General features: G+C 33.8%; 1 protein-coding gene across 1 annotated transcript; it reads left to right on the top strand.

Annotated features, from left to right (window-relative positions):
- The first annotated feature begins 17,179 nt into the window (after positions 1-17,179).
- On the top strand, positions 17,180-18,572 carry LOC129289125 (protein ACCELERATED CELL DEATH 6-like). Its single transcript, XM_054925935.1, has 4 exons — positions 17,180-17,239; positions 17,310-17,489; positions 17,542-17,947; positions 18,046-18,572. Exons 1-4 carry the CDS (start codon positions 17,180-17,182, stop codon positions 18,570-18,572), a joined length of 1,173 nt encoding a protein of 390 aa, XP_054781910.1.
- Positions 18,573-19,359: the final 787 nt, after the last annotated feature.

Below are 19,359 nucleotides of genomic sequence, written 5' to 3'. Positions count from 1 at the left end.
CATGGTACATAGGGGAGAAAGAAAAGCGATATCAACCGCACCAGACTAAGAAGGAAAGAAAGTCTCACGATCAGCACCATCATCTCTCGAGGCTTGATTTCACTCACCCATTAGTGATGCGAACAAGGACAGTGAAGATAGCAGCAAATGAGGAAGATAGAGATAGGGGCACAACTAAGGACCTAAGCATTGCACGAGAGTGATGAGCTCCCACTTCACCGGCGAAAAGGGTATGATAGTAGAGAGAGGGGCGGAGTCAGAGAGCACATGACAAAAAAGTCTAGAGTTTTGATCTCTGGCCCTCTTTGTAACTCAGAATGGGATTGAAGAAAGAGAAGGAGGAGAGACGGTAACTTGAAGCCCATACAACGATGGCCGAAACTCTCTCTCTCTCTCTCACTCACGTACCTCAAATAGTTGGAGATAGCAGGGGAGAAGGAGAAGATGGAAGAAATGGGTAGAGTTTTCCAGACTTCTCTGGTCCTAGAACACAATCGAAAAAGGAGAGGAAAATAGAAAAAAAATCATGAGCTCCCCCTCTCTCTTCTACCCATTGCACCGACTAAGAAGATCCAAAGAAAATCAAATAATAAGCTTATGGGGAAATTTACAAAATAAGACCCAAAGCTTATTGAGAAAATTTCAAAAGAAGACCTTATCAATTTTTTGTTATTATAATATTTCTATAATAAAAAGCAAGGACTCTTTAGTACTTTCCCATATAAATAAAAATAACTAACATTTGGATAAAGTAATATTCAAACTTTAGACCTCTATATAAATATCCAGTACAATTTCTAATATATCATTGCTCTTTCTTTATCATAAAATTAAAATTAATTAATTATCAATTGGAAGGGAATTTATTTAATTTAAAATTTAGGGTCATTACAACAAGTACCATAAGGGTATGACTGAAGTAATAGAACTCCATGTTTTTTGATAGAAGCTTTATCTCAAAGTGCGGAAAGATCTCTCCTCAAATTCATAATAGAAATACAACATCTACACAAAGAAAGAAAAAGCTAAAGGTTTGTGTAAGAATTATCTCAATTCTTATTTGAAAGAATAGCTTTATAAATCAATCAGTTTGTTTCTTATTTTGTTATAGTAAGTGTGTGGATAATAAAATGTGAAGTGAAATAACATATTGCTCCAAGGAGAAGGGAGATGTAAACTCATAAGGTGTAAGAAATTTTAACCCCAAACTTACTCTCACTTAATACAACTAGCAGTTAGAGTACTGGATTTGTCCTTAATAAATGTTCTTATGCATATAATACACTCTAGTCAAGATAATACAATAAAATTTTTCATTGTTGCTATTAGTATAAATAGACATATCATATAAAGGATTGTCCTTAAATTGAGTACTTTGTGTTAGGGGTTAATTTGGTCTTCTCCAAGATTAATGTCATTATTGGCATGATTTGTAGGGGACTAGAATTATGTTATATGAATGGCTGTATTTATTGGCTAGGTTGTTATTGATTGAGAATCGTGAATGTGAATTTAATTTAGGATTTTGGCGAGGTTTCTTGAGTTAATCTCTTTGCACTGGAGGGGATTTGGATTGTTGTTCTATAAGATTCTTGATTCTTTGATTCAGATGCAAGCAATTACAAATGTTCATGGATGATTCATGTGTAGTTGTCCATTATGCAACTGTATTGATAATTTGAGGCTTTTCAATTTCAATCCCTTGTTAGTGGCCGTACTTTTAGTCTTTGCTAATATGATAGGGGGACTTAAGAGCACTGTGATTAACAAAATGTGAAAATATGATATTCAAGTGACTTTTGATATTATCAGTTACTCTCTTTGTACAATGTTATGAAGGATATAACAGGTAGCATGTAGGATATAAATCTTGCAAGACTGAATTTCAGCAAGGTTAGGAACAAATAGCTAAATAATAATAATAATAAATATTAGGATAGAGTGATTACGAGACATGTTTATAGACCTCTGGAATTATGAGATCCACTAAGCTGTTTGATGTAACTGTAGTCTTACAAACCATGATTTTATCGAATGCTTCATAGATTGTATCACTTAATCATTAAAACACATTTTGATTAGTGCTTGGTGTAAATAAGGGACTGTTGAATGCAAGGGATTTTGGTTAGTTAAATATTTAGAGTGCTGAATATTTATTGCTTATTGTTAATCAATGACAAGTGTTACAATAAATAGGTGAGGCACTAAACCCTAGAATAGATAAGATCTATACATGTATATAGGAAGAATAACATATAAACTGATAAAGAATAAGTCTAAACTAAGTTGGGCTTGTATTGTTTAATATTGGGCCTGGGTTTATTATCTTCAGTCTTTCTACATTGGGCATGTTGGACCTGATCTTCATTTATCTCTACATTCCCCCTTAAACATGACCTTAGGAATTTGACCAGGCCGAATTTGCTTCTGAAAGACTAGAACTTAAAGAATGTCAAAGCTTTAGTAAAAAGATCTATGAGTTTCTCATATGATGGGACGTAACGTACAGATAACTGGCGATTGAGGACTCGGTCACAGATGTAGTGAACATCTAACTCGATGTATTTTGATCGAGCATGTAATACAGGATTGGAAGCTAATGCTGCAGCGCTCAAGTTATCACACCAGGCGACAGGAGGATAAAGAAAATGAAGACCAATTTCTCACGCAAATGACTGGAACCAGGCGAGTTTAGTGGAGAGATCAGCAAGAGCTCGATATTCTAACTCAGCACTGGACCTAGAAAGTACTCATTATTTTCTAGCCGATCACGACACTAGAGAATCTCCAAGAAATACACAATGTCCACCCATGGAACGCTAATCATTTGGGCAAACAGCCCAGTCAGCATCTGAGAAGCCTTGTAAGGTAATGTGATTGTGTAGTTTAATATGTAATGTAAGACCTGACGTTCTTTTTAAGTACCTTAGAATGCATTTCAATGCTTGCCAATGAACGTCAGTAAGACAGTTAAGAAACTAACTTAGTTTATTTACTGCAAATATAATATCTGGTCTGGTATTGATTAAATATTGCAATGCACCAATAATCTGCCTGTATTTCCCTGAATTTGTAAGTGATGTGCCATCTTCTTTAGAGTAGTGTCTATTTATCACTATAGGGGTAAGAACAGGGGATGAATGGAGCATACTAGCTTTCCTCAAAATTTCTTGAATGTAGTATTCTTGTTTTAAATATAAATCAGTGTCATCTCTGAATGCTTCAATGCCCAGAAAGTGATGTAAGTGACCAAGATCTTTTAGAGCAAATAGGGAATTTAATTATTTGACAAACAACTCTAATATCTTAGATGAGTTCCCTGTCACTATAATATCACCTACATAAACCAATACAAACATAATGTTTGATTTATATTGAAGAAAGAATAGTGAAGTGTCACATTTAGAGTTAGTGAAACTCCACTAAATCAAGGTATTTCTTAGATGCTCAAATCAGGCTCGGGGTGCCTGCTTTAAACCATATAAGGCTTTCTTAAGTAGGAAGACATGATTTGGAAACTTGGAATTGACAAAACCTTCTGGTTGCTTCGTGAGAACATATTCATCTAGATATCCATTTAAGAAGGCATTATTGATATCTAATTACCTTATTTCCCAGTTGAAATTTACAGTAATAGTTAGTATGAATCTCAAAGTAGAAGCCTTTAGAACAGGACTAAATGTTTCATCAAAGTCAACACCTGGGCTTTGTTGAAAACCCTTTGCAACTAATCGAGCTTTCCTTTTTATAAGAGACCCGACAGCATCAAACTTCTTTTTAAAAACCCACTTGCAATCAACTAAATTTCTCTAACCATGATAGGGAATAAGAACCCAAGTTTGATTCTTGATAAGAGCATTATACTCATCCAACATAGCCCTTCACCATTCAATAGATTTTAAAGCATCTCTCACATTTGTTGGTTCAATATCAGCATCGATTTCAGTCATTAACATGCCAATATAAGGTGTTTTAAGCTTTTATATACCTGCCTTACTTCGAGTGATCATTGGATGTCTATTGTCTAGAATATTGATAACATCTACAATGCTATGAACAGGAGATCCAGCAATATAATGATGTTCAAGAGACTGTCTTTGTGAACTCGAATTACTTATAGGTGAAGAAGGAACAACTGATTGATCATTAGTAACTTCTTTAATGGCTTCAGGTAAAGATTTCTCACTACTTGAAATTGATGCTTGAGACAGCTCTCCAGTGGAGAAAAACTTATAGGTTTTACTGCTCATTATTGTTGTCACGCCCTAAAAAATTTGACATAACTGGCACGAGATATATGTACAAACATACATCCCTTAAGCCTTGATTAAAGAAACTTTAATATAATATTTTAATTCATTTAAAATAGGATAGAAAATCATTGTAACATTTTTTTTAGGTAAAAGATTCTTAAATTTTTTTAAAAAAAACTTTGACAGAACCTCCTCGAAAAACATAGAACCTCCCAAATTTTTTTATCACAATTTACAATATCAACTCCAAAAAAGGGAGCTCCGCTCCTCAACAATAATCAACCAGCACAATATAGAATCAGAACTCTAACTATAATCTATTTAGAGCGCCTAAAACGTTATGTATAAAAATACAATATATAAATTATAAATTTACATCAAAATAGAAATTACCCAAAATGGAGTCTCAACTTAAGTCCAGAAGCAAAATGCCTCCAAGGATCTAATGGAGATACAGGGTCAGCTATGCTATATGAGACCAAAAATATTTTCTAGTGAATAATGTCCTAACCATAACATTTTGTAGATTTAAAATGAATAAAATACAACATATACATAAATTAAAGAGAGAGCAATTCAACAAAATCAAATTTGTATGCTTGAAATAAAAGTTCTATATAACTTCAATATCAAGAAACTTAGAATCTATAATGATAAAATAGCTTTAACATTTGGTCTTGACAATTCAAAATAATTAAATATATACATAAATAAAATAAAAACATTTGCTAAAAAAACCATTAGAGTGTGAAAACATCAATTAATTAAAAATTCACATTTATGGGGATTTATCAGAATAATTCATAAATGTGGACACATAGTCCATGAGGGTTATGCCATGAAGACAAATGTGAACACATAGTCCACAAGGATAAGTAACCAAACGCAGCCGAAGCCATGAAACAAATGTGGATACACAATCCACGAGGGTAATGCTAACCAAACGCGGCTTGAAGCCATGAAACAAATGTGAGTACAATGCTCATGAATAACCATCCCTCTGTTCCACGTGCGTTGGCCACCACACGGGGCTAACACCTCCTATGAGCACCCTACTAGCTAGGTTTACCATGGTGCACTAAGGGCTAATGGAACTGCCATTAGCAACTAGTATTCTATATAAAATCCCCTCCAAATTCATTTTCAAACATGTGAGAAAGTCATCATTATTAAAATGTAGTTTTCATTCTCAAAATCAAACTCACATGAAGAATTTTGAACATTAAAAAATTGCTAAAATAAAACTTCATAAATGATGCCCATGCTTGCATTTATTGAGAAACCAAAATTATCAAAGCTGATAAAAATAATTCCATCAATCTTGAAAGTATCCTTTGTAAGGAAAAACACATACACGTCATAATTGAAATATCCTCCCACATCCCTTTATAATTTCCCAAGATAAAAATAATTTAATTAACAACATATAAAATATGTAATATAATTGTTATTAAATGATCCAAGTAAAAATATTTTTGAAAAAAAATTGATCATAATTTAGTTGGAACGCTATCCACTTACCTGTAAAGTTTCCAAGTGTATAATTTACTTCCAAACTAGTCATTTAGGGCTAATGCTCTGTCCTAAAATTCCTAATATTCAAATAACATCATTGTCACTTCCCCACTTATACTTTACCATCCAAAATCTTTAAATCCAAAACAACATAGGGGAATAAAAGAAAGAAATACCTCACTTCTATCTTTCTCAACATTGCATAAAATATCCTAATGATATCCTAAAAATGCATAGTAAATTGGTTCTTAGATTAATACTCAAATATCTCTTCCAAAAACTTCTAAGTTCTACTTTAACTTTCATTGCGAAGAACAAATGCTTACATGATTGTTTAATCCATGATGCGATACTTATATATATATATATATTTTTTTTTTTTCTGCCACTTTAGATCAAAATATTTCTTTTTATGCTCAATGTCTAGACCATAAAAGCAAGTTCTTTCTCTCATCAAATTCCTTCCCAAAAACTTTCTTATATTTGTAATTGAACCATTCACCTCTCAACTTCCATCAAAGAGAGTAATTATCTTCTAACGATAGTTTATTTAGTCAATAATATACTCATCTTTTGTGTGTGTGTGTGTGTGTGTGTGTGTGAGTGTGATGCCATTATATAACAAGGATCCCTCTTGATTATTTTGTCAAACACCTTATAGGCAGTAAACCTCAAATTATTACCAAACTTATTCCTACTCAATTCTACTTCTCAAGCATTCTCTAACATAAATATATGAATAAAACAACTCTTCAAGTTCCATTTCTTTAATAAAATCAATATAAATTCTAATATAGCTTATTGGACTAAAATTTAGCTTGGTTCAATAGTCTTTTGTCCACACACATGTGTGGAACGCCTTACAAACCAAATAAGAAAATTAATTTCAATCTCAAAGAAAACCCAATTCCCGTCTCCTCAATACTCACAGTAAATAAAAATGAGACAACCATGACGACAGCCATCAAATGTACACAGCACTGGTGAAGAGAGGTATTGCAATTTCAACATCTAAAACATACAGACATACACGAACAAACAAGAAGGAGAAATCATACAGACATACACGAACAAACAAGAAGGAGAAATCATAGTAACTCCTCACCTCAAACAGTAACGACGGGAGCAGAGAAAGAATAAGGAAGAGAGACGCTAGCTGGACGAACAAGGAGAAGGAAGAAGATGATGATCCTCACGCATTTATATTACGACGGACACACGCACCACACTGGCAACCAGAAATGAAAGAGGAACATTTCGTTTGAAGCTTCTGGACGAGCTCCCTCTTGCTATCTCAGCGGAATTTCCCACCGCACCTCAGGACGACAAAGCAGAGGAAGAGCAAGAAGGAGAAAAGATTGGTCGTGCGAGCTGAACGAGGGAGGGTCTGTTGTAACCAAAGCAACAAGAAAGAACAATGACCAACTACACAGAAGAACAAAAGGTCAACTGACTGAATCATAGCTAGCATCAGCGAGAAGTTGGCAACGTAAAATAGAGGAGAGGAAGGAAGAGCAAGCCCAACAAACCAGCACCTTGATCAATCTCCTTGTGACATCAAACTTATAGCAGCTTGAACTCCATGCCAACAGCCAACTAGGAACAAAGAAGGAAAGGAGAAGACGACAATGAATGAGGGAAGGATGAGAGGGAACCCAACAACATAAAGGAAGAGAAACTCACAGCAGTGCTCCCATGGCAATGCACCAGTAGAGAAAAAAAATCCAAGCGCACCTTCAATGGCTAGAGATCGAAAGGATGAAGGAAGAGGAAGGCAATCTCGTGAGCTCCCGAAGGTTCCAAAATGCAGAGGGAAGAGATGATGAATAAAATCTGATGGTGCGGATTTTTCTTTAAGCTCCATTTCCCATTCATTGTTTCTGTATTTATACATATATATATATATATATATATTATGGGCAAACTAGGAATTTTACTATGGGCTGAAGTGAAAATAAATCTCCTACTTTTCAGTTTCATGATTCGAGCCAAGCATCAAACAATAAAGTTTTCACTGAGCGTGTACGCTTTTCTTGCTATATTTGGTCCAAAACAAAATAAAAACAAAACAAAACATTTAAAATCCCTCATTATAAATTTTAAATTTTTACTTAAGATTTTAGGTCTTTATAATAATAGTAGTATAATTAAAAAATTATGAAAAAAATTGAATTTCCATACAAAAATTAGAAAAAAGAAAAAAAAACTGAAATATTAAAGTCTAATGAGAACATTTCTAATAGCTTATTTAAAATTGCCTACCAAAAATTTTAATTTTAATAATAATTTTTTCTAGGTCATTACAATTGTATCAGTGTGAGGACACTATGCTGGAACAGAAGAAGTTAAGGGTTGAAAGAAGACACTAGGATAAACTAAACCTATTTCAAAAGGATAATCAATTTCATTGAAAACCACATGTTAAGAAATTATCACCTTGCCACTAGAGGTTAAACACTTGTAACCTTTATGAGCATTACTATATCCTAGAAAAACACATCTTGCACTTCAGAATTGATATTTATGTTTGTTACAAGGTCTAAGACAAGGATAGCATGTAGAACCAAAGAACTTTAGACCCTCATAACTAGAATATTTAAGAAACAGCTTGAAATAGGGTGAAATACCACGTAGAATAATAGAAGGTAGTCTGTTTATTAGCTCATTTATGGTATGAAAGGCCTCCCACCAGTAATAAAGAGGCATCTTGGCTTGAGCCAAAAGAGTTAGGCTAATTTCAACAACATGCCAATGTTTTCATTCAGCTCTCCCATTTTGAGGAGAAGTGTAAGGACAAAAATGTTTGAAAACTATTCCAAATTCTTGTAAAAACTTGGAAAAACTTCTATATTCACCACCACAATCACTCTGTACAGTCTTGATAGGAAGTTCAAATTGTTTTTCAGCATATTGTTTAAACTGAATAAACATTTGTAAAGCCTTATCTTTAGTCTTGAGTGGGAATATCTAAGAGAATTGACTGAAATCATCCAAAAACAGAATATAGTAGCTTAAACCATTCATAGAAACAAGAGGTGAAGGACCTCACAAATCAGTGTGAATAAGTTCTAGTGGTTTAATGGCGCGAGAGAGAGATAACTTAAAAGGCAAAGCATGTGATTTTCCAAATTTACAAGGTTCACAAAACAAAGGATGATGAGCATCATTGAAATCAACCTTCAAATTACAATTATGAATAATTCTACTTAATACTCTCTCATTTAGATGACCAAGCCTACAATGCCATAATTTTCTACTAGTACTAGAACTATTATCTATTGCTGTAATAGCTTCTTCCTCTGCATTCAGCAAAAACTGGTCCTCCTTATTGTCTACTTTGTTACCAAGCACAGGAAACATTCCCTTAATTGGCTTCCCCCCTTGTAGTAGTACTTTCCCAGTTGCTTGCTCCTTCACAAACACACCAGATTTATTAAAAATGACATCAGCATCATTATCAGTAGCCACTTTGCAGACATTCAATAAATTTTTATTAGCTTCAGGAGTATATAAAATGTTATGTAATTTAACTGAAGCATTTGGTTGATTTTGTAAAGTAGAGGAACCAGTTTGTTTTACTCCCATTTTTTGGCCATTACCAATAATAATGCAAACCTTACCAGTAGGAACAACTGGATTATCAATGCGACTAAGATCATTAGTCACATGGCTTGTAGCACCACTATCCAACAACCAAGCATCATCAATGATAGTCTCAGGAGTAGCCCAGTAAGCATTAAATTCAGAGTTAGAATTAGTAGAGCTGTTACCACATTTACTGCTACTTGAGGCCATAAACGACTTATCATATCGATAAAAATGAGTCTTAATAATATGATCCCATTTCTCACAGAGTTGGTATTGAGGTTTATCATTATTTGCTCCATTACCTCTATAATTATTATTGGATCTACCTCTTCCACACTGACCACGGCCTCCACGCCAGTGGCCATGTCTAAAAGAGAAATTCTCAGAGTGAGCATAGTTGGCAAAATTTGTTGAAATATTAAGTTGAGAAAACTAAGTCAACTGATCAAGACGACTCTCAAATGTTAAAATAGTAGATTGAAAGTAAATCCAAGTGATATCGTCCGATTCCTTAGACAGCTGGACAACAATCGCATTATATTCACCATCAAGACCAGCTAACGTTTGAAGAATAAGATTAGGAAAAGGAATGGGATAGCCTACAATAGCAAGTTTTTCAGATAGACTCTTCATTTTGTTTAAGTAGTCCTCCATGCGAGATGTACCCTTCCTAGTACGTTGAAGTTCAGCCCGAATCAACAATACTTGAGCCTTAGTTTTTAACCCAGTAAGCTGCTTGGTAGCATTCCATAAACCAGCAGACAAGGATACTTAAGTCATCTGTGATGACACTTTTAACATAATCGTGTTAAGAAGCTAGCCGAAAAGCAAAGAGTTAGCTGCAACCTAGTCTTCAAAGGCTAGATTGAGACGTGTTTCACCATTCTCAATAAGAAACTGTGGTGGACAAGGCTTCATACCAGTGAGAAAACCATCGAGCTTATATCCCCTTATAATAGGGAGAACATGAGTCTGCCAAATCATGTAGTTAGTCCTGTCTAACTTGACAGAATATATTTACTTCAAGGATGTAGGAGCAATAGGGTTCTTTGCTAGATTTGCAGCGTCAAGAAGAGAGGAGTGCGAACCTGATGGTTGCTTATTAGCAGAACCAGTGGAAGGAGATTGTTCATCTGTGGACACCATAGCTGCAAGCTAAATCGCTCTAATACCAAGTTAAATATTTAGAGTGCTGAATATTTGTTGCTTATTATTAATCAATGACAAGTGTTACAATAAATAGTTGAGGCACTAAACCCTAGAATAGATAGGATCTGTACACGTATATAGGAAGAATAACATATAAACTGATAAAGAATAAGTCTAAACTAAGTTGGGCTTGTATTATTTAATATTGGGCCTGGGTTTATTATCTTCAGTCTTTCTATGTTGGGCATGTTGGACCTAATCTTCATTTGTCTCAACATGGTTGTATGGTCAATCTATTAGTATTCATTAGTGCTGCCTAATTCTATCTTATGTTTGTCTACTTTGGCATTTTTCACTTGGTCAAATGTCTAGCTCTGGATCCCTAAATCAGTCTCCTCTTTGTCTAGCACTATAGCTTCCTGTATTTTTCTTTTATAATGCCTATTGTTTTCAAAATTGTGGCTTATAATATAAGACTTACTTTGTATGGACAAGGATATCATCTCCTTGGTATAGGATGTGTTTGCATTGCAATTTGAAAGATTGAAAATCTTCACAGTACCACATCAAGTTTAACAAGTTTTGCAACGGTGAAGCATAAACATTACCTAATTAAATATATCAATCCTTTTAGAACGTGGTTTTATTTTAGTCTTAAAGATTGAATCTAGTAAAGCTATCTGTTATGTCCACCTCCCTGAGTCTCTTAGGAAAATAAGAACTTTCTCTTCTATGCAATAAATTAAGTTCCTAACCTTTTATAAGTGCACTTTGAGGAAAGTCCTAGGTTATTCTACCTTCAATTTGTTAGGAATAAGCCAATAGAGACGCTCAATGATCCTTGGTATTTCACATGCATAATGCCATCAAGTTACCAACTATTTCTTCTTTTATGAGATTAAATGCTTTAAAAAGATAACTGCAGGAAAACTAATAGTGTAGCAATTAAATAATGATCAAGTGTGGCTATAATTTGTATGAGTATAAACACTAAGGACGTTATTCATGACCTTATGTTAATAAGGCTTTCTTTTGTTGGCTATTTTTATGTTCTTTAATTAAATGCCACTTTAGTCAATGTAGACGTTTATGTCTTTTTACGCTAAGGGCATTGTGCTCTTAGTGTGTTATCATGGGATATGAGTTTTTATCTCAAGTCATTTGAAATGGAGGCTGTCCTGAAGGTCTATGACAGAAGAGAAACAACGAGAAATGCTCTGTGCAACTAAATAAAAGAAAAGAAAGAAAGAAATTTGAATAGCAGGAAATAAAAGTTCATTTTGAGAGGAGGGAAAATTATGCTCGAAAGTTCAAGCATTTTAGCCTTCTAAAACAGAACCTAATGAGCAGTAAATTTATATCTTCACTTGACGACCTCAGATGTTGACTTTAAAGTTGAAATTTGGCATGTATTTAGGGGGCATATAGGAGTTTCATTCACCCAAGTATGATAATTTTTAGAGCTCTAGAGAATATTTTATGAATTTTGAATTTGATTTGAAAAGCTATCCTAAAACAGTTCTGTTTTTTTTTTCTTTTTTTTCTCTATATTAGATATGATGTTTTATGGTTTTTCTAGACTAAATGGACTCCGACAACTTTGAAGATTTAACAGCAGATAGTACATGAATATTTCTTTCTATGGAATTCTAATTTTCTTCAATTGGATGTTCCTAGCTAGCTCAAGTTATGTTCATCTAAAGTCTATTGTTCATAACATACTAAATTAAGTGGAGAACAATTAAGTTTTAGTGTTCTTAAATTAACTACATTGGTTTCTGATTAGATATTTTAAGTATCTTAAGTGAGATGAAATTGCCTTTGGTGGTGAAGGGTGGAGAGAGCAAATAAAATAAGAAGGAGAAATATGAGCAACAGTGAGAGTAGTAATGTTCTGTATGAATTGGATAAGTATGATGTTTAGATAATTTCTTAATAAATTTGTGATGAAATGCATAGATGAAATTTTGACCTATTTAAAGGAGTCCATAATAATTTGAACAATATGTATATGCAAGATTCTTGAAATATGAATTATGGTATGTCAAGTAATCTTTTATGTTATGTTATGCCTAAAGATGGAATTTAAGCATATTAAGGTAGAAGGAGTCCATAACTGATAATTACTATGCATATTGGAATGAAAGATTATTGGGTTTTAATTAGATGTTGTCATTGTCTTTAGAGGAATTTTTTGGACTAGCTATGCCATTGGCTAAGTTTATCCAAAAGGAGTATTTTGATTTGTAGGCAAATCGTTTCTTCTCTAATTTTGAAGGTTATAGGTGCATGTTTAATATTTGCATTTACTTAAAGATAAAGGTAAGAATATATCTAAATTTGAAGGACCAAATTTTTTAAGGGGGAGAATATAATAACCCTGGAATCTAAATTAAAAATTAAAATTTATTTTAAATATTTTGATTTTATTATTAAATATTTTTACTTTATTGTTATTAATTTTTGGAGAAAATATATTAAAAGGAATTTTAGTCTAATGAAAGTTATGTTAGTTGCTCACCTACAGATCCTAAATTTTAGTAGGGCATTATTTTATGCCTCCAGCCTTCTAAATTACCATTTTGCCCACCACAGATTTTTTTCCCTTTTCTTGTTCACATTCTAACATATACCAGAGGAGAGAGGAAGAAAAATCGAGAACTCTCAGCTGCTGCTCTTCTCCGATTCCAGTGCTTTTCTCCAGTTCTAGCGTGTTCACTGGCGTCCTCTATCATTCCTCCTCCCTAGTCAGCTCTCCGTCAGCAGGTGCATGAGCTTCGTCTGTGCTGCTGTGTGGTTGCTCCAAAATCTTCCTCCTCTTTTGTTCTCTGCTCTACCTCCCTTATTGTAGATGGTACATTGTCGGTGGATGCATGAGGAACTAAATCTACTGGAGTTGGAGGGTTGTTTTGTGAGCTATTCTTCTTTCCTCTTTAGTGTCGCCGACTTCATTTACCTTCATTTTTTGTGTGGCTGAATCTTCTTCTCTTTCCTATTCTATTCAGATTGATCTAAAGCTAGGGAGCTTTGAATTCTTTTCTTCATTCCTTTGCTGCCATTATGATGAGTCAAAAAAAAAACAAAAGAAAAAGTTTCCATCTCCCTTCCTCAGTTCTTTATGTGTGTGAGTTTGTGATGGAAGTTGCTTTCTTCTCCTTTATTATTGCTGGCCCTGATCGTATGTGTTTGGATATAAAGGAAAAGCTTGATTTAAGTTGAAACTCAGAGTAACAAAAGAAGATGTTGATGGTATCGTTCGAGTTTTAGTTGAATTTGATTTGATTATTGAAGCTAATAAATTTTTGGAAAGTGAAATTGATGAGGGAGATATGGGTATTAGTTTAAAGATTCATGCCCACAAGGTATTGATGAAATGCATGTTAGAAGAGTTTAGTTAATTTTGGTACTTCTCTAAAATTTCATTGATTATTGCAAGAAGCACTGTTTGTGTGGGTGTTATTAATCTATAAACTTATCTTGAAGGTTGCAAAGGAAATTTGATTGTGAAATTAGCCTGTAGCTATGTGAATTCTTGAAAATGAATAGTTGTCAATAAATAATATAATAAACGGTTTAAATGTTAAGAGGTTCTTTTGAGTAGATTGAAAAATTAGTTATGTCTATGAAGGAACTTTTGTGCAAATCTTGGTTCCAAAGTTTTAAATTTATAGTCATTATATAAATATATATATATATATATATAAAGAGAGAGAGAGGGAGGGAGGGAGGGAGGGAGGGAGGGAGAGGGAGGGAGTATGTGTTATTGTTGGAAGAGTTTTTTTTTAGCATTATTAGAAGTTTATTAAGGCCCTAATATATTTTATAGGAAGTTGGAAGGAAGGAGAGGAAATCGATTAATGTTGTAAGAGGAGGACCTTATACTTTGAAAAAATTTCAGATAAGTGAATAGCGTCCCAACTGATTTTCAAATAAAATTTCCTTTATTAAAATATTACAGTTTCATGCAAATCATTTTATAACAACAATGTGAGTATTGGATAATTTGTTGATTAAACTTCTTTATTTTATGAAATTACGTTTATCACTTTTGAAATGTTAATTATTCAATAAATACAAGTTTGGACTTTAATTATGGGATTTCATTTTGAAAATTATTGAATTGCTATGGAAAAACGATTCATGCGAGCTTGACATTGAAGAATGAAATTTTATTTTGAAAGAGGTGATTTTCTCACATGTTTGAAAATGGATTTGAAAGAGACTTTATACAGAACACTGGTTGCTAAGGGCAGTTCCGTTAGCCTTTGGTGTGCCATGGTAAACGACTAGCTAGTTTGATTTTCATGAGTACTGTTCTCATGTTTGTTATTTGTGGCTCTCATACTCACGTTTGTTTTGTGGCTTTGGCCGCATTTGATTAGTATTACCCTCGTGGACTGTGTGTCCGCATTTGTTTCACAGCTCAAGCTGCGTTTGGTTAATTACCCTCGTGGACTGTGTGTTCACATTTGTCTTCATGGCATAAGCCGCGTTTGGTTAGTATTACCCTCGTGGACTTTGTGTCCATATTTGTTACCTGTTCTATTAAGTCCTTAAAATTCTGAAGTTTTAATCAACTTGTGTATTTGAAATTTCAATGGTTTCAGTTTTAATCAACTTGTGTATTTGAAATTTCAATGGTTTCAGTTAGTATGTATACCAATTTGATTTATATATGGATAATTTGTTTTTTTCAAGTATGATAGAACAAAGCCATTTCAATACACTCTCATTTTATGATTATGATTAAGATTTACATATTTATTAAGTTTATTATATTGAATTATCTTTTTTATTTATTTATTTTACATAATTGTCTGAATTTATTATTTTTACTCTTTTAAATTCTATTTTTGGGATGCTATTCACTAAAAAATATTTTGGTTTCAGATTTATTAGTTGATACTGAACTTTTTGCTGATTACTGAGGAGTTAATCACTGATTGGGAAGTAGAAGAGCTGTAGACTAAGCTACTTTTTGATGTAAATTTGAATTGTAAAATTGTATTTTTTTTAATTAACTTCTAGGTACTCCACATAGGTTATAGTTAGGGTTTTTATTTTGTTATATATTAATATTTTGTTTGAAATATTGTATTGTAGAATTTCAAGAGGTTCTATTTTGCTGAAATTTCAACAAAAATATTGAAGCTTTCGTTATATTGTAAATTTAATTATGTTTTAGAAATAGAAAAATTTCCTAACTTAAGGCTTAAGGAATATGTGTTTGTACATATATCCCGTGCCAGTCACGTCTAATTTTTGGGATGTAACAAGAAGTTAACCATTTTCCCACTGATATTGACAAAAAATATTTCTAGATGAAATTCTATGGAGGTTAATTGATCATTGTATGAATATCATGTGAGAAAATGTTATTTTGACTGAATATCAAATAAAATCGCTTGTTTCTTTTCAACAGTGCCGAAAACCATTTGAAAATTTTGAATCTATCATAAATGAAATTGCTTAAGGTTGTGACAATGTTCTTAAGGTTGGACGACGTAGGAGGTGTGCTTAGTCTCAAGCTTCAATTTTGTACAACCTATCTCACTATGTTGAATATCAGGTTTTGCAGACAAGAAAAATGAGTAAAGAGGGAGGAAGGAAGGGGGTAAGATACATGGTGATGGAAAGAAATCATGTGGTATGAATTTTGACAAATTGTTCACTAATTATAGATACTCATTAAAAAATCAATCAACATCCGTAAAAATTTATTTGGAAATTTTTTTGTCTACATCAAGAAAAAATAGTCAACTTCTGCTTAGATGTAGCTAAATAGTCAATATTTAAGGGATTTGATGAATGCACCAACTTTGGTAACATTATGGGCATTTTTGCTCCTGACCAACGACTTCATGGGTATTTTTGCCCCTTTATTAGTCCATGTCAATAAAGGCTGACACGAGGCATGCACAGTCAGTGTTTAACGGTCAAAGTTAATGGCATTAAGTTAAAGTTAACGGTCTAATCACTTTTACACCCACCCATATAATGTTATGAGTATTTTTACATTTTTTTCTCACTTTAGGATACTGTATGCCCCTGGTTGACCACTCTATGGGTATATTTGCCCTTTTACCCAAAAATATATATATATATATATACACACACACACAAATACTTGTCTGATGTCCAGCAGTCTTCTTATTTATTTATTTTTTTTTTTTTTGGCCGAAGGTTTTTTATTTAATTTGGATACACTTTCGCCGAAAGTCTATCCTTATTTTGTTCCTTTATCCTCCCTCAAAAGTCAAAAGTCACGCCTATCTCCCTCATTCATAAGAAAACTAAAAGGCTATTTTATAAGAACGTTCGACATCCTAGTCCAACGCGAAAGAATTTCTTTATCATAAAAACGATACCATCATTCTGGCCCAAAAAAAATATTTTTGATACCATCATCACATGATTACAGGAAATTTCGCATAAATTCTCAAGTTCTGAGGATGATTCCCAATTACTCAATACTCTAATTTCTCTATCTACCTTTAAGTTTCCACTTTCCACACTGCAGCGTAGCATTGATTTATGTTGTTTCATGCATATAAAGGCTCCTCTTCAGCCAAAAAAATCAAGTTGAACTTGGGTAATAACCAATCACTGGCTTAAACCTCTTGATTTACATTTCATTTTGAGTGCTACTCACACTGAAAATTTGTTTCGCTTACATGGAAAATCATGGGGAGACAAATGATTCAGATCACTGGAAGGCGCGATGCAGCGAGTGGGTGCGTGGACTGATGGATGCAAAGTCTAGTATCAGTCGATGACAATCCATTACACGGCGACGAGAAATAGATTATCAGCAATCAGTTGTACGAGGAAGTTCGTGACGAGAACGAAGATGTAGATGGATTTGTTCGTGTACTGGAGGAAGTATGCCACCAAAGAAGACTTGAATTGTCCACTATTTTCAACCAAGTCGCTTCTACAGGTGACTTGTTGCTTCATGTTGCAGCTAAGTTTGGGAAGGTGGAGGTTATAGAATATATAAATCGCTAATCGTTGTCCTATTGATCTTTGGTATAAGAGGAACATGAACGGTGATGCTCTTCTTCATGTTGCTGCTAAAGCTAGCAATATTGAAGCAATCAAGGTCATTCTCTTCATAGATGAACACATCATTAAACCGCGGCTGGGACAGGAAGCAAACTTTATAATGTCACGGAATATTTATGGGAACACGGCTTTGCATGAAGCTGTTTTGTCCAAACATGATGGTGTCAGATTTCTTTTGAAGGCGCACAGTGAGTGTGATGATCTGGCCAGCTATTGGACTTGGAGCAAGAAACACAGCCGCAAATCACCAAAGTATTTGGCAGTCGAGATGGGAAATGTGGAAATTATTGATCTTCTCTTGAAAATTCCATTCCCCCTGATCTTGACATTTCAAAGGGAGACTCCTCTTCTTGCCGCCATATCAGACAGAAATCTGGGTCAGTATATAAATAATAGACATGTTTTTTTTTTTTTTTTCCTTTTGCGTTCATCTCTTACTTTCACCTAATAAATGTATTCTCAATTTTACATGTAGATGTGTTGCAAGAGATAGTGAATATAGGAGAAGAGCTATTGTATCAAGGAGATGAAACCAAAAACACTCCCCTTCATTATGCATCATACAGAGGTTATGTGGAAGTTGTGGATAGAATGTTAGAAAAGTCTACCTTGATTGCTTTTCAACGAAACTCAGATGGCAACCTTCCAATTCAACTTGCAAGCATAATGGGCAGTATTAATGTGGTCAAAAAATTGCTTGACAAGGCCTTTGATTCTGGAGCTTGTCTAAATGGTAAAGGACAAAATAATCTCCACATCGCAGCAATGAATGGACGAAACAAGATGATAGAATGCCTATTGAGAAGGCTTCATTGGAAAGCTGTAAATGAGAAAGACGTAAATGGAAATACACCACTGCATTTGGCTTCAAAGAAACTCCAACTTTTGATTCTACGCAATTTACTTCTAGACCAACACATCGATGTGAACCTAGTGAATAATCAAGGTTCAACATCTCGAGATTGTCAGAGCATGTACTCAAGCCCAATTTACCAAGGCTAAGTCACAGCCCACTAAATCTGATGTTGTTACATAGTTCAAGCTCACTATTGCTGTATATTATTTTAGGGCTTATGTGTCTTGTCTCTTATCTTTTGTGCTTATCCTTTATCACACATGTAACACGCCACACTCCCTCTTGCATCTATAAATATAACACTGTGCAAAACAATTTAGATATGCAATGAATTCTGTTTATTAACATTCAATATTCTGGCTTTATACCTCTTTATGGCATCAAAGCCACAATCTCCTTCTCATCATGTCCACCTCATCATCGAGCTCTTCTCATACTTCCTCTTCTACTATTAAATCTTCAACTCTTACATCTCTTTCATCTTCTCCATCTCATTTCATTTCAAGAAAACTTAACAATGATAATTATACTATCTAGAAAGCCCAAATGATTCCATATTTACATGGGCAATAGCGTTATTTTATTCTTGATGGTTCTTATGTTAAACCTGCAATGTATTTATTTGATGGATCTAAAAGCCTAGAATATTTGAAATAGTTTCAGCAGGATCAATTAGTGTTCTCTGTTTTAATATCTTCTCTCTCTGAACCTTTGATTGGCCAGGTAATAAAACACAAGATAGCTATATCTATGTGGCTTGCTCTTGAGCGATTATTCACCTAGAAATCTCAGGCCAGATTTTTTGCATCTACATAATCAGATTACTAATTTAAAAAGGCCTCTAACTCTATTTCTGATTATTACGAAAAGGTAGTGATGATTTCTAAAGCTTTAAGCATTGTTAAGAAGCCTATTGATGATGTCGATTTTATT

The sequence above is a fragment of the Prosopis cineraria genome, unplaced genomic scaffold (genome assembly GCF_029017545.1).
Source record: "Prosopis cineraria cultivar Desert tree isolate PC_DT_omini unplaced genomic scaffold, ASM2901754v1 PC12, whole genome shotgun sequence".
NCBI lineage: Eukaryota > Viridiplantae > Streptophyta > Magnoliopsida > Fabales > Fabaceae > Prosopis > Prosopis cineraria.
This window is presented reverse-complemented; position numbering and strand designations above follow the sequence as displayed.